This window comes from Bison bison, unplaced genomic scaffold, assembly GCF_000754665.1.
Source record: "Bison bison bison isolate TAMUID 2011002044 unplaced genomic scaffold, Bison_UMD1.0 scf7180017864498, whole genome shotgun sequence".
Classification (NCBI taxonomy): domain Eukaryota; kingdom Metazoa; phylum Chordata; class Mammalia; order Artiodactyla; family Bovidae; genus Bison; species Bison bison.
Window position 1 is genome coordinate 4,488,340 of NW_011495057.1, and position 27,691 is coordinate 4,516,030.

The window sequence follows — 27,691 nt, forward strand, 5'->3', positions numbered from 1 at the left end:
TGATGAGCCGGACACATGGTGAAGTGGTGAGGGCCAAATTCAGAAAAAGGTGAGCCCAGGTTGTGCCTCCAAGCATGCATACACAGATTAGGCATTTATTGGTACAAAACGGGTAATTGAAAATGCATTCACTCATTGAGTCCAAATGAGTTCATTGTGACAGTCCTGCTTATCCATCTTTCTGGATGGATGTTTGCTTAATTTCTAGGTGCAGTTTTATTAAAACAGAATAAAACTACCTCATCTTTAGATGCATTGTGAATGCTATAAAATTTTAAACTCTCTTCTTTACTCAAAAAAAACCCCAGCTTTTTGCTACTGCTTAGATGACAGGGAGAGGGGATGCAGGGTGGGAGGAGAGGGGTGAGAGAGAGAGAAGTAAACAGTCAAACCGAGGTGAGCGATGCCCTATTTCTTTGTCCTATATGATTAACTTTCTACCTTCAATGGTAAGGCCAATCAATCCTGATTGAATTATCCAATATTAACAGCTGAAAGTGATCAAAAGTAATGGTGAAAACACAGCTCCAATCAATAAATCAATGCAAACGATTGGGTTCCTGGAGATCGGATCAAATAAAAGAGATAGATCAATTTAACCACTGGGCAAATTAAGTGGAAGCTGCTGTAGCACCAATTTACTTCAAAGGCCCCGAAGGCCCACAAAGCAGAGAAAGGAGGTGGTGGGGAAGTGGACCAGTTCCAGAACCACATGTTCACTGGACATGATTTACACTCCTGCAGACTTCCACGTCTATAAGGTGGTTTAAGGACTGTGATTTTGGCCCCGAGAACAAGAGAAACACAGAGGTCCAATGGATGGAAGGAAGTGGAGAGCGAAGGTAGCAGGTGCAGGCCACCCAGGAAGAGGCAGGACGTATGTCCTTATGTCTCTTCCCACCCCCCACACTGACTCTCCTCTCCCCAGTGATCAATATGGAACCTGGCTATGGCGGGCCAGACGCAGTGATGGGCAGTTCTTTCCAATCTGAGGGTCCCAAAGGGACACTGAATGACAAGAGGCAAAGCAGAACAGGGTTCTGAGTCTTCCAGTTGGCTGTGGGTACTATGCTGCTAAGTCGCTTCAGTCGTGTCCGACTCTTTGTGACCCTAGGGAGTGTAGCCCGCCAGGCTCTTCTGTCCGTGGACTTCTCCAGGCAAGAATACTGGAGTGGGTTGCCAAGCCCTCCTCCAGGGGATCATCCCTACTCAGGGATCGAACCCACATATCTTACATCTCCTGCACTGGCAGGTGGGTTCTTTTACCACTAGTGCCACCTGGGAATAATGAAAGCTAGTTCAAGCTCTGTTAGAAATAGAAACAGAGCAATGGAAAACAACAGAAAAGTTGTGAAGAGTATGGGGGGAGGTGCACAGTTTTAAAGGCACTTCTTATAGAAGTTCTGTGAGCAGTAACACACACTTTTCCACCTCTCCTGTTAGCAAAAGAGAATTTCCACCTGACCCAGAGAAAAAAATGAAAACAAAACAAAACTAAAATAAATCTTTCCCCACACCACACTTCGATCCTACCCTGTCTTATGTAAAGGGGCCAGATAAAACTTTTTGTTTTGGCCACTTATCTCTAATTTGGAAAGAGAGCAGGAAGAAGGGTAGGGTTTTGAAATAACGTTTCTGAAAGCAAATTTAATGTCCAGTTTTCCCATTGTGTGCTAAAAGGAAAAAATAAAAATAAAAAGAAGCTCAAGGCTCTTACACCCCTTGAAAAACATGAAGGCTTAAATATAAGAATTTTTACCTGGAAACCAATTAACATGAAACTATGTCAAGGTATGATTAATTGGGAAATTATTCCAGTGAACTAGAACAGACAAGTAAGGAAACAGGACATGTCTGGGATCGAGGTTTTATTTCCAGGTAATGATGGATCTGGAGTTTGTTTACTGAGGTCAGCAAGAGGGAGCAGGGAGAGGACCCAGGAATCAGAGCTCCTCCAAGGCCTCTCCCCTCTCACACTCGGCACTGAGGGCTTAGCATCAGCTACTCCATTGCACTCTCAGCAGGACCTGGAAACTGGGCGCGATGCTTTGTTGTTTCCTATATGTCCATTTTCGGAGAAGGCAATGGCACCCACTCCAGTACTCTTGCCTGGCAAATCCCATGGACGGAGGAGCCTGGTAGGCTGCAGTCCATGGGGTCGCACAGAGTCAGACATGACGGAAGCAACTTAGCAGCAGCAGCAGCAGCACATGCCCATTTTACCGATGATAAAACCAAGGCTCAGAGGCCATCGCTTGTAAGGAACAATGACCAAAATCAAACTCTGGTGATTGTTCTCTGTATTTCATGCCCTCTTCCCTTACACTAAGATGCCTATAGAGAAATCAAAGCAAAATAAAACAAGTGGGAAAAACCCCATAAAAGCCATTTTTAAAATAATCATTATTTGAGATTTTTATGGATGGTGATCTCTCTTACATTCACAGATATCAAAATCATATCCGTCCTTCAAAACCAGCTTGAATGCCTCCCACGTGATGGCTTTCTCGATTATCCCAGCTGGAGAATAAACATCTTCTCTTGGAATACTTAGAACTATTTATTACACATTACCTCATGTGAACATTAATCATATGCAAATCTTATCTTTTCTAGTAGACAGTAAAGATGATATATTCCTAATTATTTTTGATATGTCATAGAGAGCTTGGGGCCATGGTAAATTTAAAATGATAAAATTATATTTTTATAAAGATTTTAAATCAATAAATATATATTTTTTAACCAAATAATGGCACAGGGGATGATAGCAATCTATAGTATGGCATCTGTGGTTGGGCTGTTAACAAGGACATTTTTTTAAGGTTCACTTAAAAAAAAAAAATACGTTCAACCTTCTATTTTTAGTTTTATTTTTGGCCAGGCCATGCAGCTTGTAGGATTTTAGTTCCCTAAGCAAGAGTGGATCCCATGGCCCCTGCAGTGAAGGTGTGGAGTCGTAACCACTGGACCACCAGGGAAGCCCCAACAAGGACCTTTAAATGCCTCAACATGTGTTACTTAATACTTTGAGGCATGGACCTGTATAACAATTATTAAAAGGCTGGTTTAGGTACAGTGCTAAGTCAGTGAGTTGACAGTTGGCCACGTGGCAGCCACACTTCAGTGCTGTGCTGCTGTCCTGTGCTTCCCACCCCTTTGGAGTAATTCATTTTTCTTTCAGAAATATGACCATAAAACTTGAGCAACAATTAAGCTGTGGTGTGAAAAATATCCATCAAACTCAGGTTGATTTGGTGGGAAAGTGATTCGAGAAGCCAAGCAAACAGCTGTAGAGACCATTATGTATTTAAACTTCAGTGGTATCTGAAAGTCTTGGTGTATCCCTCAGAATGTCAAATCACTTCTGTATTTTCTATGTGGAAAATACTGCATCCATGGACTAATGAAGAAAAGCTCAAGTATCAAAATAATCTTTGACTCAAAAGAAACTTAATACCAGAAATCTCAGAGCCTCAAGTTCGATTAGGCCAATTCCCTCTCTTCCAACCACCGGAATTCCCTCCAAGTCCATTACATTCATGACATGATGCTTCAGAGAACTTTCTATGGGGACCCATTGGAAGAGGATGGTTTGATCACTGCCATTGAATTGTAGCTTTTCTAGAGGCACCAATGAAACAGTAATTACTGTATTGAAAGAAAGTGGCCTATTCAACAGAATTTTTACAAACACACCACTTGCTCACACCTGTATAAACCATTCTGGATACAAATATGCATTGTAGGATATTATTCTTGGACCATACTATTCTCTCAAAGCAGCTTCCTTAAGTTTTGCAGGAAAAGTTTTGAGGTCTATTAGGAAAACATGTGAAACATTCGACATATTCATTTGCTTTTAAAATAACAAAATGTTAAGTTAGTTCAAATAACGCACTCTTATTCCAAAGCACATCTTCCCGACCAGCATGCGAGGTGGCCCCTGAAGTATATTAGAATTCCTTGCAAGAAGGGAGAAAAACTCCACTGGAAGAAAATGATGATATCCTGCCAGGAATTACACATTACACTCTGGACTGGCATTTGGAACTTCTGGTCAGAAAGGATTCAGGGTCATGTGAAGACAATAGCTTCCACACTGGCAAGTCCTAGATGGAGTGTTCATAGAAACAGACGTTGCATCTTGCTTAATCTGAAAAGCAACTGTGGTCTGTAATGTCAAAGGATGACACTTGAGTCCTTCATTCCTAAAGATGGAAGTGTATTATGAGGAACTATCTGAATTCTGACTAGTACTGTAGGTGATGTTAATGAAAACAACACATCTCCGTGGGTGTATGTGTAAGATTTTATACTCAACAAAGCACTTCTATCCTTAAAAAGATGTTTTTGTGTTTTCAAATAGGTATAAACAGTGAAAGAAATGTAAATTGTTTATTATGGTCATTAAATCATTTATGCACCATGACCACAGTGGTGTGTGTGCTAATTTACTTCAGTCGTGTCTGACTCTTTGTGGCCCTGTGGACTGTAGCCCGCCAGGCTCCTCTGTCCATGGGACTTCCCAGGCAAGAATACTGGAGTGGATTGACGTGCCCTTGGCCAGGGGATCTTCCCCCCCCCCAGGAATCGAACCCATGTCTCTTAGGTCTCCTGTGTTGCTAGGCAGGTTCTTTACCACTAGCACCATCTGGGAAGCCCAATCACAGTGATGTTCCTGGGCAATTCTGTAAAATTACCCTATTAATCTGACTCTAAAATAAGAGCCAAATAGACTATATGCTTTCCACTTGCCAATCTCCAGTTCTTGGGCATTGCATTTGGTTTATAAAATGCCTCTTGTGAAAAATCCTCCTCTCTGAACTTTAGTGGCATAAAAAAAGTAGATGCGTTTAAGTGGTATGACATGGGCCAATTTTAAAATCTCTTAATTTTCCATACCAAGCAATGAAATACTGTGGGCTGGTAAAAGGGCTTCCATTTCTGCTCGGTTATTATTTAGGTTACTGATCTTATTTTCTCTTGTCACCTCAATTTCAACTGATTTCCCCCCTTATTCTTAGAAATTAACAAAACTATATTTTTAGTATACTTTACTCTATATAGAAACTAAAAGAAATTAATATTTTAAAGTCATATTAACTCCATCCTCTAAGCACAGGTGTGAAGTGATGTGGGAATTAAGACAAATGCACAGAACTATGAGTCCCTAAGTTTAAATCATAAAAATCCAAAAGGTCTCAAAATTAGAAAAAGTAAGCTCTGATATTTTCCTTAATGTATTGAAATTAAAAGCCACTGTTACTACTGAAGAGTTTAGAAAACAGATCTACATAGATATTTCAATGACTGTGGATACTAGCTTTGTAATAATGATCACACATTAACTATAAATACTGTTTTATCGAAGGAGTGATACACATTTTGAGCCTGAGTATTTGCATCAAGGCCAGATATGTATGATTCTGAGGTGGGGTTACAAAAGTAAGTGTACAGCTTCGGATTGTGAAAGAAGTCTTATTTTGGCTCAGATCACAATGTGAATGAAGGAGTCAGAGGTGTTTTGAGAGATGTTTGACCTCATAAGGTCATAAAGACTCAAAGACTGAGTTCTGTGTTCTATACCACGTCTTCTACACTAGCGGTTCTCAAAGTGTGGCTCGGGGACCTCCGAGGGTCTCCTAGACCCTTGCAGGGAGTCTGTGAAGTCAACACTATTTTCATAATAACATTAAAACACTGTTGGCCCCTTACGCTCTTGTTATCTCATGAGCATACAGTGGCATTTTCTAAGGGCTACTTGACATGTGGACATACATTTTCTCTGACAGCTAATAGAACCACAGATTTGTGTATTTTTGTGTTTCAAATGTTTCTCGATTTCTAATATGGAAAATATCAATACATAATGTGAGTGTGCGTAGTTGCTAAGTCGTGTTGGACCCTTTGTGGCCCCATGGACTGGAGCCCACCAGGCTCCTCTGTCCACGGAATTCTCCAGGCAAGAATACTGGAGTGGGTTGCCATTTCCTACTCCTGGGGGTCTTCCTGACCCAGGGATCGAACCCACTTCTCCTGAGCCCTCTGCATTGGCAGGTGGATTCTTTACCACTAGCGCCACTTGGGAAGCCCCTCAGTATACAGTAACCCATGTAAATCAAAGTGCTTTGTGGTCTTCAATAATTTTTAAGTGTCAAGGCATCCTGCTATCAAAGAGATAGAGAACCCCTGGTCTATACACTAATGGAAAGACTGTACAGTGTACAGTCCATGAAACTCCAAAATACACTATGAAAGAAACCTGGAGCCCCAGAGAATGTGTTTAATTGCTTACTTCTGTCTGCTAGCCAATGTGCCACATGTCACCACTGCCAGAGTATGGGGTTGTTTTAATGAAAGACACTGAAGTGACCACCAGGTCAGTAGTGTTGTTGTTTAGTTAGTAAGTCATATCCCACTCTTTTGCGACCCCGTGGACGGTAGCCCGCCAGGTTCCTCTGTCCATGGGATTTCCCAGGCAAGAAAACTGAAGTGGGTTGCCATTTCCTTCTCCAGGGGGGTCTTCCCGACAAGGGATCAAACTCGCATCTCTGGCTTGGCAGGCAGATTCTTTACCACTGGAGAAGGCAATGGCACCCCACTCCAGCACTCTTGCCTGGAAAATCCCATGGACGGAGGAGCCTGGTAGGCTGCAGTCCATGGGGTCACGAAGAGTCGGACACGACTAAGCGACTTCACTTTCACTTTTCACTTTGCTGCATTGGAGAAGGAAATGGCAACCCACTCCAGTGTTCTTGCCTGGAGAATCCCAGGGACGGGGGAGCCTGGTGGGCTGCCCTCTCTGGGGTCGCACAGAGTCGGACATGACTGAAGCAACTTAGCAGCAGCGGCAGCAGCAGAGCCACCTGGGAAGCCCACTCAGTTAGGGTTAGGGTTAGCATTAGAATCTACAAAAGTGAACTTGTTCCAAACTTTCCCCCAAGAATACTAGCAGGAAGCCAGAATCTCTACAACTTTGATTTTAAACTATTAGGAATTCTGCTTCACAGTTTACATATTAATTAACAGCATCATTAGGCATACTGCCCATATCTTTTAAAATCAACACAAAGGACTTACCCTTCCATACATACTGCAATAAGAATATTATGTTTTCCAATAGAAATGCAGGTTATTTTAATGACATGTACTTTTAAATAATAGTTTAACTTGGTCTATCTTCTGAATCCAACGCACAAACACGTGACGGAGTAGAATTCTTTTTTTTGAAGTGATGAAAAGTCTATAGCAACTTTAAGTCTGGTGCATTGACTCATCATAACTAAATGACATCACCCATTCTTTCAGAGATTTTTTATCTTACGTCTTTATTTGCTATGTGTTCACTGATAGGATAAAAACTGAGATGTTATTAACAAACTATAAATTCCTTATTTTGATACAAAATTCACATAAATATGGCTTCCCTACAGCCCAAGGAACTCTAAAGCTGCCCTGGGGTCCACAGCGCGGGATGGGAGATGAAGAAGTGGGTGGGGCTTTGGGTCCCTTACTCCTACCTCAACTATGTCAACCACATCAGACCCTCTTCTGGTTATTTAGGGAATTTGATACCAAAGGAAAAAACATCATCCTTACCCTATTTTAGTCTAAATAACTTTACAGTTAATAATAATCCTCACAATAATGAAATAACTGGATTCTAATTCATTCTCCTCCAAAGGCACCAATGAGATTTAATTAAAAAAAAAGTATTACTCTTATATCATTCCATCTGAAAAATGAGGATATATATTAGACCTATTTTTCTCAGATGAAGTAAGAAGAAAAAAACATTTATTTTCCTTATAATAAGTGACATTTCTGGGTTAGGATCCAGGTCTCTGACTGATACCAGCCTATTGTTAAGAATAATCAAATTGACCAAACATTTCTATTCTATTTTAGAGTTTATACCCCATATTCAGAGCTTTTATTTAATTTTACCTAACAACAGGCCTATGAATGTTACATCTGTCTATCATTTTCTTCACATCCGAGGTCCAGTCACATCCGAGGTTCAGAAACATTATTGACAAGCACAAGGTCACACATTTTGCAAGATTCAAAGCTAACATCTTTGGGTACCAAAATTTGTACCCAAAGGCTGCCACTAAATAATAATGATTCCATCCCGTTAAGCAGAAGAAACATATTGGACAAGAGTATATCTTCTTTCCTCTCTTCCCTTCTCCCTTCCAATTTTAAGCCCCTCAGGACAACAATAACCTGGACATCCAGCCAGCTTGAAGCCCAGTGGGAACAGAACATGAATAAAACAGGGTTTGGGAGAATGGGCCTTGACGAACGAGGTGAATGATCCCACAGTCCAATAAACCTGACCCTGCAGTCTATCACACTGGGTCAGAAGGTCCAATTATAGGTCTGTTCTAGTTCTTTTTATGATTGACAGCAGCCAGAGGCAAAATGACTTTGGTGTCTGTTAATCCAGCCTCTAATTTTCCCTTTGCCCCAATCCATACACAGCATCATGGTGGCCAGGGTGAGTGATACGGTGAATCCAGACTTAAAATGCCCTTGTTTCCTATAAGTAGAGCGACTGCGTTCAATGCCAGGCCTCCCCATGGGGACATTACCTGCAGCTCTGTTTGGAAGAAAAACTTCTGTGGACATTGTGTGCAGTCGTAGATCTTGTCTTCTTGTCCATGGGCAGAGAAAATATGCTGCTGCAACTTGTTTGCTTGAACAAACACTGAAACGATAAAAGGAGAGTGAACTGGGGGTTATTTTCATTCCAAAATGCCCTCCGTTGATGGCTCCCTGTGAACAGCGGCAGAGGAATGGACTGAATGGAGTGCCTTCTGGGTGTGACCACTGCCAGGGTCCAGGGGAGAGCAACGTCACACATGCTTAGGGGTTGGGTCTCTGGCTTTTGTTAAGATGCACTCTACCGAGCACCTATTTCAACACAAACAGCTCCAAAGTAAAGGTTTATCGTGGCCCTGCTCCCCATAAATCTTTTAAAATGAAAATTGTCAAACGCACAGCACTGTCTGAACAGAAATGACTCTTATTTCTCAGCAACCCACAGGTTACAGAATCATAGATGCCAAAACCCAGTTTATTGCATTTGCCTAAAGTTACAGCTAGCAAACAGTTCTCTATTTAAATGTGTTAATGCTAAAAATGATATCCCACAGCTACTCTGGGGCACTGTCTATAAATGTGAAACAGAATGGCAGGTAAATTCTCTTTGGATACTTTAAGATCAACTCAGCCTACACATGGAATGCAAGGGTTTCAATAATATAAACATGTTCAATTTTAATGACTACAAAACAAGGCCCTAAGACTGTGTAACAGTTTACCTAGGAGACATACTATTAATAATTAAATTGTATATGCCAGAGGCAGTGTTTGGGTTGGGAGAACTGACTTCTGATGGATGCCTGGTGTACTGTGACCTAAAAAAGTTTGCATCTACAATATTAATCTGTATAGGCAGGGAAAGGATTTATTAAAGATGTTGGCATTTGACTTTGACTCTATTCTAATCATTAAAATTATTCTAATTGCCAGCCAACCTAAAATATTAGAATATTGTTCTTTTGAGTCATACATTTTAATCATATTTCTCATTACTTTAAACATCTATCAGATTTCTTCTCGCACTTAACATGCTTTATATTGGAAGAGGTTTTTGTTTTGTTTTGTTTTGTTTTTAAAATTACTTCAAGATACACTAAACAATTTAGGTCTGTCAGCGCAGGAAAAGCAGACCATTCATGATTAATGCATTTTTGTCTTTTACCTACATCAACCCAAAGAAATGGGGTTTTGATACTGATTTGCAATGAATCTCCATCTAACATAGCACATTTTACGAGGCTCCCAGCCATAACATGAAGGAGCTATTTTATTAGGGGTCTTAATCATGAAGAGATCTATGACCAGTCCTCCTTAGGAAGACTTACTATGAACTTTTATAAAGAAGCCAGACTCCTGATGCATTGTATCTTTAGACAAATACTATGTTATAGTAAAAACACACATATATATTTTAAATAATAAGTTGGAGGAATCAAAAAATAGTTCCAAAAGAAGGAGTGGCCGAATGGGATGCAAGTACTGAATGAAGGAGCCTCACGGGCAAATGGTAAAGACAGAACCACCAACACAGTCTGGTAGTATTTCACTGGAACATAGCCTTTCACTTTTGATTTAATTACAGGACAGAAATCTACAGGCTGAATGCAGTGAAGGTTAATAATCAATGCTTTGGAATTTTGCTCCACAAACCAAGAAGGTGGTTTTAAGAGAAGGATATATTTTTGTTTTGTTTTGCTTTTTCTGACAAATAAGAAGGGCATATAGCCTTGAGGGGTTTGAACAATGAGTCCAAGACACAGGCAAAATAATCACAAAGGATTTTCCAAAATAACTTTGTCACTGTTATAGGAGCAGCAGAAACGTGTGTGATCATATTTCAACCCCTATGGGCTTCAAATTACAGTTTCTGATTTACTTTTTTTTTTTTTTTTTTGCTGCTGCTGCTTCTGCTGAAAACTGTAATGTTACAGCATCTCATAAAAGTTTCTTCTCAAAAGTGTAAACATAATATTGTTGTTCAGTCGCTAAGTCATGTCTGACTCTTTGCAACCTTGTGGACTGCAGCCCACCGGACTCCTCTGTCCTCCACTATCTCTCCGAGTTTGCTCAAACTGATATTCACAGGACATAAGACCTCATCTAATCTGTTTTTTTAGTTCAAAGAACTGGGGGAGGGTTCTAATAATGACTTTAAATTTCATATGGGGAAATGTTACAAAATTCTCTGTGTTTAAATAACAGACATGTGTTGACACCACGGCTGACTTTTAGTCTCACGTCTTGCTATGAAAAAGCTCCCTTTGTCTCGCTAACCTTTTAATGTCGAGGGGAGAAAAGTGAATGGAACATGGATGTCATTTTAGAAACGGAAGAGTGCAAACTTCTGAGAGAACTTAAAATGCCATTTGTTCATCCTGACAGTTAACCTTCCTGACCGTCTGAGCCTTTAAAGTAGGCAGCAATCAATAATGCTAATCAGCAGAAATCAAACATCTTCTCCCTAAATTGAACCGCAGTCAGATCTGTAAAAGGCCACAGCAGTGGGAAGTATGCCTTGATAGGAAAGACGTGATGTGGCCATGAACCTCTCCCGAGTTTTCCAGATCATCTTCCTACCTGTAAAGCAGACGGGACACTTGAAGGTACCGCCCATCCCTTCGAAGCTGTGCTCGATCAGGTGGCACTGCAGCTTGGCAGGGGAGTCAAAGGTTTGGCTGCAAAGTTTGCACTCGTGGTTCAGCCCTTCATCTGTCAAGGAAAGCATGTGAGCAGAAAAGTTGACACCCATCACATCTTTGACAGGCTAGTGAGTTACCTATAACTCTGTACATTAAACTCTTTCCACCAAAAATCAATGATTAGTAGTATATATGAGTTCTGGTTAATTTCACATTATTTATGAGTTTATATCAATTGAAAACATTTCTGGAATTTAAAATCGAACAATAGTCACAAGGCAGGTTTTATCTTACGGCGGTGTGTGTCAAGCTTTGAAAGTATAATTGCTAAGTCAGTAATGAGGCATCTCCTTTCCTCTAACTAGTAAGATTTTATGTATGTTCAGTTGCTCAGTCGTGTCTGACTCTTTGCGACCCATGGACTGTAGCCCATCGGGCTTCTCTGTCCATGGGGATTTTCCAGGCAAGAATACTATACTGGAGTGGGTTGCCATTTCCTTCTCCAATCAAGATTTTATAGGCTGTGTATTTCCAAAGTTCTAAAACAAAGGGCCCATAGAAGAATGAACTACTTCCCCAGGCTTATCTTCTGGTTTATCAAGAAGGTTCTAGAGCTTTCTGTTACTAACCATACTTTTTTTTAGTCGTTTTCCCATTGACACAGATTTTTCTACTTCTAAGATTTTCTGGCAATTTTGAAATATTATTAATGCTCACAGTATTTTATAAGTGTTATTTTCCTGAATGGCACTCCTATCCTCCATATATTCTGAGTGTACTGTTCCCTTCATTTTGTAAGACAGTCTCAATTTTACCCCCCAGATCTAGACTTTGCCTGTACTTCTTCAAAGGCACTTTGATGAGCTCCAGGCTCACTTTTGACTAGTCCTGGAGTATTCTTTGATAGCTTAGAAACAAAATGGTAGAAAAATATTTTAATGTAATAACAATTATTATATAAAATGAAAAGTCTGTGTTGTAAATATAAAACATCATTTGTATGTTTTTTCATCAAAATGTTTATGAAATTATGCATTTAAGGATTATTCTAACTTGTTTCAATTTTCAGTTATAAGAAATGAAAACCAGTAGCATGAGAATAAACAACCCATCACTTTGGTGCCTACTGTGTTCCAGACACTATTGTTCTAAGACTGAATTCACTGAGTTTAACAACAACAACTACTCTTATTCCCCTTTTAGAGATGAGAAAAATGATGCTCAGAGAGTTGAATTGACTTTGCTCTGAGTCATAGGACCAGTTCTTGGTGGAACCAGAACTTAAACCCAGGCAGCTTGACCTCATGGTCCATGATTTCAGCAGATATACTATGTCAGAAACCAATTACTCCCAAGACTCTCATCAAGAAAAGCAAGGGCTAAGTGGCTTCAGTTTAACCTGAAATGGTATCAAGTTATACTTTTATCTTCTCTTATTTGCAGTGATTAGAAATGCTACTAAGGAATATCTGTGTCAGACAGTCTAGGTCAAGGGAACGAAAAATACATTCCCACCGCAGGGGTAATGAGTCTACACTCCAAAGTTGCTTCCTTTGAGTCAACACAAGAGGCATGCAGAAATCCTTCACCAGTTGGTATCACTGGCAACATAAAGGCCCAATTACAAAGTGAATTATTATTAGCTAACTAGGAGTAAAATCACTCTATTTGTATTCCTAATCTTTCTTCTCACACAAGTATGAGTCTTTAGAAGCAGAGGATTGGAATTTGTAAAAAGAGAAGCAAAGCACTAATTAAGCCACCCAGTACTGTCTACATTTCACAGGAGATAAAAACCTACTCTGTATTTGGGTGGCACAGTAAATTCCTTGATTATAATTATGTAAGAAGGAGTTTAATTGTGCATACTGACATGACAAGGGGTTATACAAAAAGCTTTAGGGATTATATAAGATCAAGGGTTTTTCATCTGTTCCCTTCTCTCTCTCTTTTTGAAAATCCTAAAGGCACCAAAATTTTTGTAAATTTTGGATATTTAGTAATATAAGAACCACTGTTTATGGTAGAGAATTGGGTCAGTAAGTTAATTATCAGAAATGCTTGCCAAATTTAAATGTTTTCTATTTCCTCAACGCTGTATACCTTTCTTGTGATGGTAAGCCGGTAACTAAGAGTTCTAATTTCATCCTTAAGTTATGTGTTTTGCACAAGGACCAAGATGTGGTCTGTGAGTCTGAGGAGGTGTACACATTTGTTCCAGAATTCTTGAACTTGCAACATTTGTTGAAGAAAATACATAGGCCTGGGCTTCTCAGGTGGTGCAAGTGATAAAGAAACTGCCTGCCACCGCAGCAGACAGAGGAGAAGAGGGTTTGATCCCTGGGTCGGGAAGATCCCCTGGAGAAGGAAGCAGCAACCCACTCTGGTATTTTTGCCTGGAGAATCCCATGGACAGAGGAGCCTGGGGGCTACAGTCCATGGGGTTGCAAAGAGTCAGACACGACTGAAGGGACTTAGCACGCATGCACATGTATGTAGGCCTGATGAATTTTCTTGGGAATAATGACTGACTGTTGTTGCTGCTGCTGCTAAGTCGCTTCAGTCGTGTCCAACTCTGTGCGACCCCAGAGAGGGCAGCCCACCAGGCTCCCCCATCCCTGGGATTCTCCAGGCAAGAACACTGGAGTGGGTTGCCATTTCCTTCTCCAATGCAGCAAAGTGAAAAGTGAAAGTGAAGTCGCTTAGTCGTGTCCCACTCTTCGCGACCCCGTGGACTGCAGCATACCAGGCTCCTCCGTCCATGGCATTTTTCAGGCAAGAGTACTGGAGTGGGGTGCCATTGCCTTCTCCGAACGATTGACTGTTACATGAACATAATGTCAATTATGCAAGTGAGGGTGATCTTCAATGTGATGTTATCTTTCAGGACTAGGAGTATTTTGTTTAGCAAAATAATATAAGGAAAAATAAATAAGATAGTATAAGGAAAATGTCCTCATCAATTTTTATTTATTTCCCATTCTAAGAACACAGAGAAGTTCAGTCAAAAAATATTAAATACTCAAAATTGAGTCCAGTGAATTCACAAAAAGGTGACACATGCTCATAAAGTATTCATGCATTATTAGTGTAGATTTCTTTTTCATGAATTTCATGCTTTGAGAGGGCACTTATAGCAATGATAATGACAACAGCATCCAGCATTTTCAGAACTCTTTATAGTTTAAAAGCACATTATAATATTAAAAAAAATGTTGGAAGTTCTATCTGCCTTTTATTTTGAAGTTACCTAGAGGTCTTTTCCAACAAATAACTTGTCCTAGTTATTTGAGTAGGAGAGAAAATATATCTGAATGATTACACAGCAAATGACAAGCAGAAGCCAGGATGCTCCGATTTAGACATCAGACATGCCCACCCATTTATCCTGCTGTTGTTAACTTCTCTGCTCATCCCCATGTTCAGACTTACTTATCATCACAGGGTCCAACGATGATGAATGAGAGAAAGAGAGGGGAACCCAAAACATTTTCATAACTGGTTAACATAATTCATTCTGTACTTTTAAAAACTGAAGTAGGGGGAGAGAGGGTAATGGGCAACTAATTAAACTTATTTATAATAAGAATTTCAAAAGTTTATACTTAGTCTCTGTCGAACTCTGCCGTCATTCTGCATGTGCATAGTGTGGCTAAGGGCAGTTTTCAAAGAATTTTGAAAACACTCTTAGTCCTGGGGGATCAAGCTGAGCTAAGCTCTGTTTCCTTTCAAAACGGAGCTTCCCTCCTTCCTTCTTCCTGTCTGGTAGGTCCTTAAGAACAGTACCGGGTAACCATGGTTTCCCTTAAAAGTCCACGCTCATGAGGGGCCGCCATCAGCACCTCCAACTTCGGGTCAATTTAAGTCTTAGACACTCACCTTGTTTCCTAAAGATGACAAAAGCTTAAAAAATTCGATTGGGGTAACCATTTCTGCTCTCGGGAAAGGTAGCAGCTGACAGTAATTGGATAATCCAGTCTGACTCATTTATTAAAAAGAGATTCTGAGTCAGCTGATTTAATAACCATTACAATATTCCATTAAGAACATAATAGGCTAGAGCAGCCCTATATTTTTATTAAGAGTGATAGGGGGCATCTATGGAAGAAATGTCAGAATTTTTCTTCCTCTTTTTTTTTTGCTTATCTATAGTCTTCAGATTTTCTATAATAAGCATAATTTACCTTTATAGGTTACTTTGAAAATTGAAGAATAAAAACACTATCTTTTCTATGCGCGTGCTATGTCGCTTCAGTGGTGTCTGATTCTTTGCTATGGACCGTAGTCTACCAAGCTCCTCTGTCCATGGGATTCTCCAGGCAAAAATACTGGAGTAGGTTGCGATGCCCTCCTCCAGGGGATCTTCCCAACTCAGGGATTGAACCCACGTCTCTTATGTCTGGTGCATTGGCAAGTTGGTTCTTTACCACTAGCACCACCTGGGAAGCCCAATCTCTTCTACACCTTACTAATAAAGATTGATTACAACTCTGAAATTTTAAATGCCAAAAAGAAAATGAGCGATATTATGAAGTATAGAAAAAGTCCAATTCTGAACATTAGACTGAGAAGTATTCCAACCAAATATACGTGAAAGCACAAATAAGCACATGTAAAGAGAGAGAGAAACATCACTATGCATATTATCAACTGAATGAAAAGAATATGGAGCTTTCAATACAAACCCATACCTTTTCAGAACAAACAGAAAACGCCCCTTTCTCGTATCCCGGTGCAAGGGAGCATGCATGCCACCAGTACTGTTGATCTGATGTTAGAAAAGGCAAGCGTGAAGCTCTTACCACTGAGAACGTGTTGGCAGCCAGCAACTTCCTGTCCTGGTCAACTGCTTTAAAGCATGATCAAAGATGGTTTGGGTATAACTGAGAAATCATTTCACATGTATATAAAGTTCAGCTAAAATAATTATTTCCATTTGTTAATCTCCATTTAAATGTGAACATAAATGTAAACAGGAATCAAGTCTACATAGAAGAGACTGATGCTAATGTAAATATTTACTCCAGTATTAAATGTTGCAAAGGAAAGAATCTGAATACATAATTGCAATGCAACCTCATTGCCTTTACTAGGGAACGTGATAATCATTTACTATAATCATGTGCCCCAAGAACAAAATCTGTTCCTCTAAGGCCAGTTCAAAGGGGAATGATAATTTCTCTCTCTCCAATTTATAAAACCTGCACAAACACAACTATTAATCAGCCAGTTTTGTAACAGAAAAAAATAAGAGCTACCATTCAAGCACAACCCAGGTTATAGGCTCCAACACGGCAATTGTTAGCAGAACACAAGACACTGACATTTCAATACAAGCTTTCAACAAGAGAAGCCCTTTAAGCAGCCTCCAGACTGTGTGTCCCATGTTTATACTCCTTTTCCTTCAATAAAAACAAAAATCTAGAGCAGCTACAAGCAAATGTTCAGTGGTTGACTTACATGCAGCTGTTATCCCAGGAATCACTGGGGGACCCCTAATATCGTCTGATCAACACTGCAGCCATTACTGAGGACCAATTTGTAACGGTTTATAAGTAGAACTCCTCCCGTTTACCCTGGAGACTGGCCAGAAGGGTCCTCCAGCCTCTTGCACCGCATAAATCTACAGGCTAAAGTCCAAAGTGAGAAACCCCTCCTGGTACCTCATCACGTGGCATGGGGCCATCCTTGAAAAGCTCTGATCTGAGTGAGAGTAAACTCTGCCCTTGGAATCCAAACAGAGGAATCAAATGCCCTGCAGTTGCAATTTTTCCAGTTCGACTGTGTATACCACCACATCCTCCTCTATATTTTTAAATCCAAGAAAACTCTGCCCTAAACCAATTCCCAACCCCCAACACTTATACTTTGGCTTCTCCTCTTCCCTGAGTTAATTTCCAAGCACACATTTATAAGCTAGGGGTCTGAGGAGTAACAAAGAAAAGCCACACATGACAAAACTCACCCCTCGGCTACGCTGGCTCACCCTAGGAACCAGGAGTAGAAAAATAGGCTGACTGTACTGTAATTTGCCATGTACACAGCCATCACATATTTCTAGGCCCACAGTGCTCAGGCCACTGTAATTTGTTGTGTTATATACAGTACATATTTCACAACAGTAACACAAACACACTGAGTGCTAATCTGGCAATGGGGAATATTACTCAGTCCTCAAAGTTGGCCAGGAGATCCGTCATCACGCCCCAAAGTAAGGCAGCATTTGAGAGTACTGAATACAATATGAACCCTTTCTTTACCCTGGGCTTCCCTGGTGGCTCAGATGATAAAGAATCTGCCTGCAATGCAGGTGACCCAGGTCCTGTCTCTGGGTTGGGAAGGTCCCCTGAAGAAGGGCATGGCAACCCACTCCAGCATTTTTGCCTGGGAAATCCCATGGACAGGAGAGCCTGGTGGGCTACAGTCCATGGAGTCGAAAGAGTTGGACACGACTGAGCAACTAACTCTTAACACTTGCCTTACCCTAGTTAAAAAGTTCTACCCTATTCTTCTGAGCAATTCGACATGAAAATGAATGTTGCCTGAAGATTGTCACTGCATTTTCTTGGATTTTTCTCAATGGTAGTATGAGAATGTCTGGCTTGTATTTCTATGCCACACAAGAGAGGAATATGCGATACAAACAAGTGACTCCCATTAAGACAGGAAGGGCACTGGGAATCCTGAGAGTAATTGAGTTATTTGAGTAATCGGGGTAATTGAGTAATCGGGTACCTCGGCTTTGACTATCCATACACAAAATACCTAACCCTTAAGTACATCAAGAAAAGCAAAATGATAAACATCCCTTGTGTCTCAGTGAGAATCATTTTTCCCAAGATCATGTGTCTTTATTTATTTTGGCTATGCTGTGCAGCATGAGGGATCTTAATTCCTCGCCCAGGGATCGAACTGGTGCTCCCTGCGTTGGGAATGTGGAGTCTTAACCACTGGACTGCTAGGGAAGTCCCTCAGCTAGAGTCTTATTTCAAGGACACCTACAAAGTACAGGCCTGCACTGAACTCAGTTACTACCTGCTTTTGGCCAACAGTCTAAGGCTGTGATGCCTTTGGACTTTATAAGCAAAGCCACTGATACTGACACTGTTATTTCCTGTCTTGAACTTCTCATTATCAGCAGGGCTGGAGCAGGAAATGATTCAACTGGGGTCGGCTGCATTGTACCCAGCAGATTTTAAAGAGCCCAGGGGCTGCCTCGAGCCCCATAAACATCAGCAGCTTGGAAACTAGCAGGAGGTCCAGGTGGGTTGGGATGGGAGAGGTAGGCAGTGGGATTTCAGATGCTCTGAGAGGCAATATCGTCCAATTCCTTGGCTATTATTATCGGTGGTGGGTAGCAGTTATTAGAATATTCTCATGTAGGAGAAAACCCTGGAATGCTGTTCCAACAATACACAATAAAACAAACAACACACTATAAAAGGTGGCTTCCCTTCGGCTGCGGGGACTCGGCAGCGACACTGTGGCTCAAGTGTGGGATCAGGGCAAAGCACACAGACTAAACATACCTTTCCGACCCGATTTTACCTCCAGGTCTGCATCCCTTCCTTTACTTTTCTAATCTAAACGTGGGCCCCGTAGCTGAAGGCCCAGAGTGTGTGTTACACAGTGCCAGCAGGTAGCTTTAAAGGCAAAGGTTTGGGGCTGAAATGTTTTTATTAAAAAACAGAAGACAAACATCAGTTTTGGGTAAGGCACTGATAAAATCACTTTGAGCTCCTCCTCACCCTACTCCCCAAACAAAAGACACTCTTAACTAAGGAAAGAAGAAAGAGCACGTGCTTCTTAGTAACAGTACTGTTAGCTCTGAAAAAGCAAGAGTGAAGACGGGGTGGGAATGAGGATGGAGACCCACTAAATCTGTAATATAATCTCTAGTTCTGCTTCGAAACTAGGGTTGCTTTAAAAACTATTAACTTATATAAAGCTTTGACTTCACTGTATGTCGTCACGTTCCACTGAAAGGGGTCCGGTTTATTTGAACAGGCCATTTCCCCCTTATCTATGTTCACTTGAAAGTAACCCTTTCTCTTTTACAAAGTTTTCATCACCCGATCATTAGTGCTCTTCTGCTCTCTCAGTTCAGTTCAGTTCAGTGGCTCAGTCGTGTCCCTCTTTGCGACCCCATGGACTGCAGCACTCCAGGCTTCCTGGTCTCTGCCTCGACAGAAAAGTTTCTGGGCACACAGGATAGTCTAAAAACATCCACTTCTGCATCACATAATAATTAGACATGCAATGGTGACTCAATGGTAAAGAATCCGCCTGCCAGTGCAGGAGACAGGGGTTCGATCCCTGGTCCGGGAAGATTCCCTGAAGTAGGAAATGGCAACCCATTCGAGTATTCTTGGCTAGGAAATTCCATGGACAAAGGAGCCTGGGGGAGCTATTGTCCAGGGGGTTGCAAAGAGTTAGCCACTAAAACAACAACAAAATGATGGGAAATGGCGTGCTCCCAATTTCTCAATTCAGTAATACATTTCAGCTCTTGCCTCTCCTATTAAAGAGAGGTGGGTGCCAACCCCAGACATCCTAGTACCAAGAGAGTGTCAAGAACTTTGGGGTTATTCATCAATTCATGCTACAAGGCAAGTTTCAGGAGGGCAAGGGCACTGCCTGTTTTGTATTAATGCTTGCCAAACACCTAGAATAGTGCATGGCTCAAAGTTGAGACTCACTGAATATTTATTGACTCTATGGCAAATATATACTTAGCTGCTCCTACATCTAATTTCACTTGAACAAAATGGAGAGACTAACAACAAAACAATGTTCATTAATCAATTGAGTTTTAAAAGTTTGCTCTTTTCCCTCATACATTAAAAGCCTTTGCAATGTGACACATTTAGGCTAGCCAAATTCACCTTATGTTGCTTGCCTTCATTATTTTTTGAAATAAGATTAAAACATTCTGGCAAATAAAGCATTAACAAAATAACTATCGTATTTGCCAACTTATGTCTGGCAGGAAACTGATGAATCAAACTTATCCCTATTTCAAGAAGGAAAATGCTATTCTGCATTCAATATTTCTGAAATACCAAAAAAGAGAACCATGTGAAAGAAGGGATAATTACCTTCTATTTGTCTCAAGTCACCAAGGAATCTCTACAGCAGACATCCATGACCCCACAGTTCATGTTTTAAGCAATTTTTATTACTAGTTATGTATTCTTATATTACAAAGCTCTATTCTTTCAACTCACTGGTTAAATCAGATATATGCATTTATTACCCTCTTTGCTTGAAATTTCTCTTGTTTGATATGAAATACCTACTGTTAATGCCCTCACATCTGGGACTCACAGAGAGAAGTACAGGTATATCTACCTTCAAGCACTGTACAAAAAAATTAAATTGTTAAAATCAAAAGAGGACAGTTCATGCAGCATGGACTAAGTGTAACTGGCTTTAAAGTTAAATCTGCTGGGAAAGCGTCTTGGAGAGGTGAGATGGTACAACTGTCGATATGAATTCCACACAGTGGAGGGCCAGCCCTGCCCCAGACACAGTCCCCATCAGGTGTGTTTCTGTGCTGAGTTGATGGCAAGGGGCTTCTTTTTTTAAAATCTTCTTCTTGGCATAAGGCCACCGGTTCTCTGAAGGAGAAGGTCTTTCCAACACTGAAAACCTGTCTTTTCTTGCTAGAAGGGGTAGGTTGCTATTGTTGATGATTTAAAAACCAAACAAACAGAAATCTCCAAATCAAATCAAAGAAAGAAGTTCACTAGCTTCAGTAAGTTTTACAGATTCCAACAAGCATGGGGGTTCTTAGTGCCAACAGGTTTAAGACAAGAAACTAGCCAGGCAACTTCCCTGGTGGTCCAGTGGTTAAGGCTCAGTGCCCCCAGTGCAGGGGACACGGGTTCAATCCCTGGTCAGGGAACTAAGCTCCCATCTGCCACATGGCATGGCCTAAAAATAAATAAATAAAAATAAAACTATAGAAATGCCATGAAAAAAGATAATAAAGGCAGAAAATGCAAGTAGATACTTGAATAAACATTAAAAAAAAAAAAGAAAAAGAAACTAGCCAGGCAATTCCAAAGCAAATTATCTTTCCAAGAAACATACCTTTTGATGACTTATGGAAAAGATGACATCTTTATTCCTCAACCATGGTGTTTAGAAACAGGATTCAACACCAAAGCTTAAGTCAAATCTTATGGGGCATGAGGGTCTAAATGGGGCCAGAATCCCCCAGATTTCCAAAGGCATGTCCCCTGCCCCTCTGACTTTGTGGCTGTGCTAAGGAAGTCTGGAGTGGCAATGCAAAGATTGCAGTACTGCTCGTTATTTGCAAATGATTCACATTTTTATTGTTCTATTGGTGTGACCTTAGAAACTCGGCCTTGAAAAATTAAAAAAAAAAGATAATGGCGCCATAAACGCAATAAGAGTTCTAAAAACAGTTTGTTGGAAATGTGCTGTGAAACCTGAATTCTTCTAATCAGACGATGCCACCCCTTAGAGAAATTTTCCTGTGCATTATTAAAGTGATATACTGTACTACTAGTTAGAGCTCCATAACCTTTAAATTGCCCAATTGTAATTAAGGCCACTAGTTTTATTTAGGAAGGTTCAAGGAGGCTTCATTTAAGTTGGCTTAACTAGTGTGAATTTAATGTCATGCTGCCAGAAGGCAGAGGAGCTCGCTGGCCTGGCTGTTCTGTGGCACATGTGGCTGTGGGGTCATGAATTCTAAATTAAGCCCAGATTTAAAGAACCTACAGATACCAGAAGTAGCTGGGTATGTGCAACTAAGCATGCCCACGTTTGCCTGCACGCATCATTCATTCATTCATTCATCCATTCCGTGGGCAGCTTTCTCATTTGGGAATCTAAACACATCTGATTATTTATAGTGAAGGAGAAGGGGGTTAAAGCTACTGTTAAAGGCATAGTGATCACTTTCATTGCAAGGTGAGGCCTAAGCCCATGGCCAATCTGCATTAACGATTTTAAATAAAATAGTTTATTTACTTGCAAATCTGTAGGAAATCGCAATCCATTCCAGTATTCTTGCCTGGAAAATCCCCTGGACAGAGAAGCCTGGCGGGTAACAGTCCATGGGGTCGCAAAGAATCAGACCTGACTGAGTGCACACACACTGTTATGTTATCATCTACTATGAGATGATAGCTCTCTAAAAAATGGATTTTCTTTTCAAACAGCTAAAAAAATTATATAGTAGATCAACTATACATTAATCAACAACGATCAAGTGATAAAAAATAAAACGTGCATATAACAAAGTTGTAAAGGCAGGAATGTTATTCTCATTATAAAAGAAATTTGAAGAAGGAAAACGTACAGTTGGGTATATGAGGAGGAAATAAAGTGAACTATTTGGACAGGCCACTCAGTGGAGCGCTGAAAATAATGTATGAACTTCACCGAAAGGGCAGCACATCCAGGACTGCAAACAAAAGATAAGAGAGAATGGAGGTCTTCAGTACAGAGACGAGGAGAACCAAAGGGTAGCAGAGAAAGAAAACACCTAAGGATTTGACCTATGTTCAAAATTCTACTGGATGTGAGCTCGAAAACATTCATCTCTGGATAGAATGCTGGCAATCTTCTGTGGCTCCAACGGCAATAATGATAAATGAATTTCTTTACAGCCAAGTGGCTCAAACAGCCAACTCCGTTACCACTATATAATTAATAACAATAAGCAATTAAAGAGAACAGCGGGCTACAACTATAAGGTGTCAAAATATATTAGCAAAGGAAAAAAAAAACAAACTGCAACACGCTTAAAAAAAATAAATGTACAGGGTGTGAATCTATGTACAGTTTCTTCTTCGATGCTCTGTTTTAGATAAAGCTTTTCATGCTTGAAGAAAAATAGTGGATGGCATAAAACTACTGTAAGGTGATTAAGATCCCTCCAAAAGCAAATAATACTCCCCGTGCTCACAGAAATCAGAAAAGTGATATGGAAACATGATTGTGAAGGCACGGGAGAGCTGGCTGACCCCAGTTTGGCGTTCTGCTTTTCCTAAGAAATATTCTAATAAATACCTCCCCAAACTGTATTTGTTGACTCATGGGTTTTCAGAGATCCCAGAACATTACGTTTTTTTTTTTTTCATGTAAAATCAAGAAGCAATAGACTAGGGATGTGTAGGCAGAAGGACCGAGTGAATGTATGTGTGTACGCTAAGCTGCTTCACTTGTGTCTGAGTCTTTGCGACCCCATGGACTGTAGCCCGCCAGGCTCCTCTGTCCAAGGGATTCTCTAGGCAAGAATACTGGAGTGGGTTGCCATTCCCTTCTCCAGGGGATCTTCCCGACCCAGGGATCAAACCCACATCTCTTACGACTTCTGCACTGGCAGGCGGGTTCTTTACCACTAGCACTAACTGGGAAGCCCTGGGCGAATGTATTTATTTGGCTAAATGTGGACTGTTTGCTAGAGGTTAGAAGGGGCTTTGGAGACAACGGGCTTGTTGAAAAGATAAGAAAGTTGAGACTAGAGATATTAATTAACACGTTCACCCAGGCAAAGCATTTTGGTCATGGCCAACCAGAATCCAGAGTTCCTGATTCCAATATTATGTTCTTTGGGTTCTTTAAGCTCAGATTTAAAGTCGCTGGGTGTGCACTGGTACACATCCCCAAGTTTGCCTATGTATATCATTCATTCACTCATTATACTGGCAGCTTCCTCATTCGGGAATATAAATATTTCGATTATTTATAGTGTGAGGAGAAGGGGGTTAAAGTTACTCTTAAAGGCATAGTGATCACTTTCATTGAAAGGTGGGGCGTAAGGCCATGCCCATAAACTACACTGGCCTGTCAAACCCTCATTTAAGTTTCTTCCCTCTTAAGTACAACAATTTTAGTATCAATTATGCAAAGCAAAAGTTATTGTCTCTCTAGGTCTCTTACTTATGTGCAAAGAATTATTTATACTTCCAGGCCACCTGGTCCTCCTTTGCTCCCTGATAAGAAAAAGCCTGAATTTATTACAGTCCACATCATCCCTGATTTCCTAATCAAACTACCTACCTATGATTAAGGGTCTGCTGCACTGGAGTAGGAAATGGCATCCCACTCCGGTGTTCTTGCCTGGAGAATCCCAGGGACGGGGGAGCCTGGTGGGCTGCCGTCTACGGGGTCGCACAGAGTTGGACACGACTGAAGCGACTTAGCAGCAGCAGCAGCAGCAGCCCTTGTGACTGCACCCCTCTTCCCTCTGGAAAGCAGAGCCTTAGCTGGCTTGCAGTGCCTGTTGGTAGCGGAAAATTAAATTTCCCATATCTCACGATTCTGCAGAAGTGCTAGGAACACCATCCTTGGTAAAGCACGTTGGGCTGAGCTGTCAATCTGGAAGGAACACCCATGATTACACAACTTACAGTGCTGAAGGCATCCATGCAGATGCTTCCTCCCAGTGGCCATCGCCCATTGATTTGCTTAAACTGTCCCCTGAAACCCTTGGAGCCTGGGCTTGAGACTTTACAGAATTATCATTATTCAGAAACAAAGACTGACTCCTTAGTTCCATCCTGCCTGTAGCTAATTATACTTCTTCAAGTGCCTGAGTCGTTCCCTGATACAGTACTAAATGGAATATTTGGGAAGAAAATGGGACTCCATGCATATCTTAAGTGTGTGGCTTACTATTAATAAAAAAGGCAATGTCGTGCTTCCGCATGGAAAAATAAGAGCTCACTATGTTCCTCGCCTACATTTCTTTCTTGGGCATCGGTCTGGATACACCAGCACATCTAGACACTATATGCTGAAGCCAAGATGTTACCGGGGTACCAATGAATCATGCTCATTCCTAGTTCCTTCTGTCTGTTTCCTATCAGTCAAGAGCAGCAGTAGTGAGAGTTACTATCTACTGAGATGGGAAAAAAGTAGGAAGAGAGGGAATGGGGTGGGCCGGGGAGAGGAAGGAAGGAAAGAAGGAAGAAAGAAGGAAGAAAGAAGGAAGAAAGAAGGAGGATTCATGTTGTAACATAAATTTCTGGCTTATTTCTACTCAGCTTGGAAGTACAGTGAAGAAGCAGATATTCCTAGGTGTTTTGCTAGGTCAAAAACCAAAGCTAAAGACTATGAAATGGATCTAACAAAAACCATGGATTAGTTAATAAGAGTCTCTGTTAAATGAAGAATGAGACATAATAATTAACGACAGCTCTTTCTCAGATAGCAATTCCTTATATTACTTTCTGCAAAGCTATTAAATATTTCTAAGACTATAATGCCAAATTATAAAGATGCTTTGGGCACCATAAATTTTTAATCCTCTATCTTAATGACAATTTTTCTAAGACCTGAACCAGCTAATTGAGGATCCATTCTAAAAATGTAAATATTGTATACTCTGTCAATATAAAGAAGGGTGATAATTTCCTAACACAACGGACATCTATTGAAAAAAAGTCACTAAAATACCTATTAACAGCTTGAAGCATTTTATATATTTAAAAGCTCTTCTCTGCCCCCTGTATGATGTGATACAGTCAGCACAGAATTACAATGCTGTCTTAAACAATCTACGTAGAAATCTGAAACCCAAAATTATAAAACTAACATCCTTTCTGAAAGCAAATCATATATAGCTCACTTGTCAATATCATTGTCAGTAAAGGAAAACACAAAAGTCCAGGATAAAAGGTGACCCATGGTGATATCTGGGCCTCCTTCTCTTCCTTTGCTTCTGAAAATCAACAGCAATATTTCGTTTCTTAAAGACAGAGATTAGCATGAGGGTTTTTATATTTGAGAATCTGGAGAAAAGTAAATACAGTGTATCATTTTATAGAAGAGTAACTGTTGGGTAAGATAGAGGCGAACAGTCTGATATGAATCAGCAATGAACAAAGTCCTCCTTTGTCTGAATATTGGAGGGAAGACAGTTCCAAAATTAAAATGAGAGTAGGTAAATAATAGATTAGTCTTTTGTGAATGTGCAGAAGCGAATAAAGTGCGGTCACTATTTTTGCATTTTTCAACCCATCACGATAGCTGACCATGCATAGATACTTAAACATTTAGAGAAAAATGCCCAGTTAACAAAATAAATATTCTTCCCCAGAATGGGAAAACAAGCATCCTTCATTAAATATTCCAAAACGTTAAAAATAAAATAAAACCTCAGAGAATTAGATGTAACTAAGACTATCCCATTACTCTTATGAGTGAGCACGTGATCGATGGGGAAGCTGTAGATAGCATGTCGGCCAGACGAGTCCATTCTGAGCCTTCTTACTCCACCTAATGCACCCACAAGCATGTGGGCCCCCTTCAAAAGGGAACAGCATGAGAAAGGAGAATTCTGTGCATCTCTTTAGATCTGTGCCTCTAGAATCTGAGCACCTCTCTTTTGAAATGAATATTAGAAAGTCTGCTTTAAAATGATAACAGCAGGAAAATTCCAAATCAAAGTAGTCACTGTGGCCTTAACTCACCCGATTAGGTCTACATATTACCTCATCTGCTGCTGATCATACTTTGTGCTCAGGCCAACATGACTTTTAAGTGCAAGAAGCTGAACGAAGTGTCTGCACAATTCAAACCCAGCTCCCCCAGCCCTCACCTTTTTTGGACACCCCCAGAAGAAGGAGGGCTTCCCTGATGGCTCAGCTGATAAAGAATCCACCTGCAATGCAGGAGACCTGGGGTCAATCCCTGGGTTGGGAAGAACCCCTGGAGAAGGGAAAAGCAACCCATTCCAGTATTCTGGCCTGGAGAACTCCATGGACTGTATAGTCCATGGGGTCGCAACGAGTCAGACGCGACAGAGCGACTTTCACCAGAAGAAGGAGACTCTTATCAATAATAATACAAGGTACATTTTCCTCTTACTGACCTCTACTTGAGGACGATTATATACATATAACAACTCATTATATTTACAGAGCATTTTACAACATTCAAAATGTGTGATGTGGGTATATATACTTCGATTCTCAAGTTAATCTGTCTAGTAAAACAGACTGGTCCATGTTAACCCAAAGCCTAGGAAGAGTCTACCTCAAAGTCATATGGGTAAGCTGGGAGGACTGGGCTCAGATCTGGGTCTAGGCTCCAGATTAAGGGAAGAAAACGATTACATTTCAACGTGGAACCAAGGTTTTAATCATCTATGATACTTAGATTACTGGGTCCCTATGTTCAGGAAGATGGGAGACCACTCAGCAGATTGTGTTGATAATGTATTTAATTAAGGCAGTGATTCACCAAGGGAGAAAAAATTAGGAACATGTACTTTCATCAGGGACCTTTCTGATGATCTGAATGGTTTATTTCAGTGCCCTTTGAAAGTTTGAGGCCAAACATAAGACACTTTTTTTTTTTGTTTTTTAGCCTATTATTTTTGAATTTATCAAGACAGAATTCAAAACTTGGCATTCAAAAATCTGACTAATTTGTGAAGGAATTATGGATATGAT

General features: G+C 40.6%; 1 protein-coding gene across 1 annotated transcript in view; it reads right to left on the reverse strand.

The window, feature by feature from the left end:
- Positions 1-6,852: 6,852 nt before the first annotated feature.
- ZNF521 (zinc finger protein 521) overlaps positions 6,853-27,691 on the reverse strand; it is a gene marked incomplete at its 5' end in the record, with an annotated part of 285,658 nt that continues 264,819 nt past the window's right edge. The window contains 2 exons of the mRNA XM_010828990.1: positions 6,853-8,716; positions 11,191-11,322. Coding sequence (XP_010827292.1) covers positions 8,493-8,716; positions 11,191-11,322 — 356 coding nt within the window. The remainder of the gene's footprint in view (positions 8,717-11,190; positions 11,323-27,691) is intronic.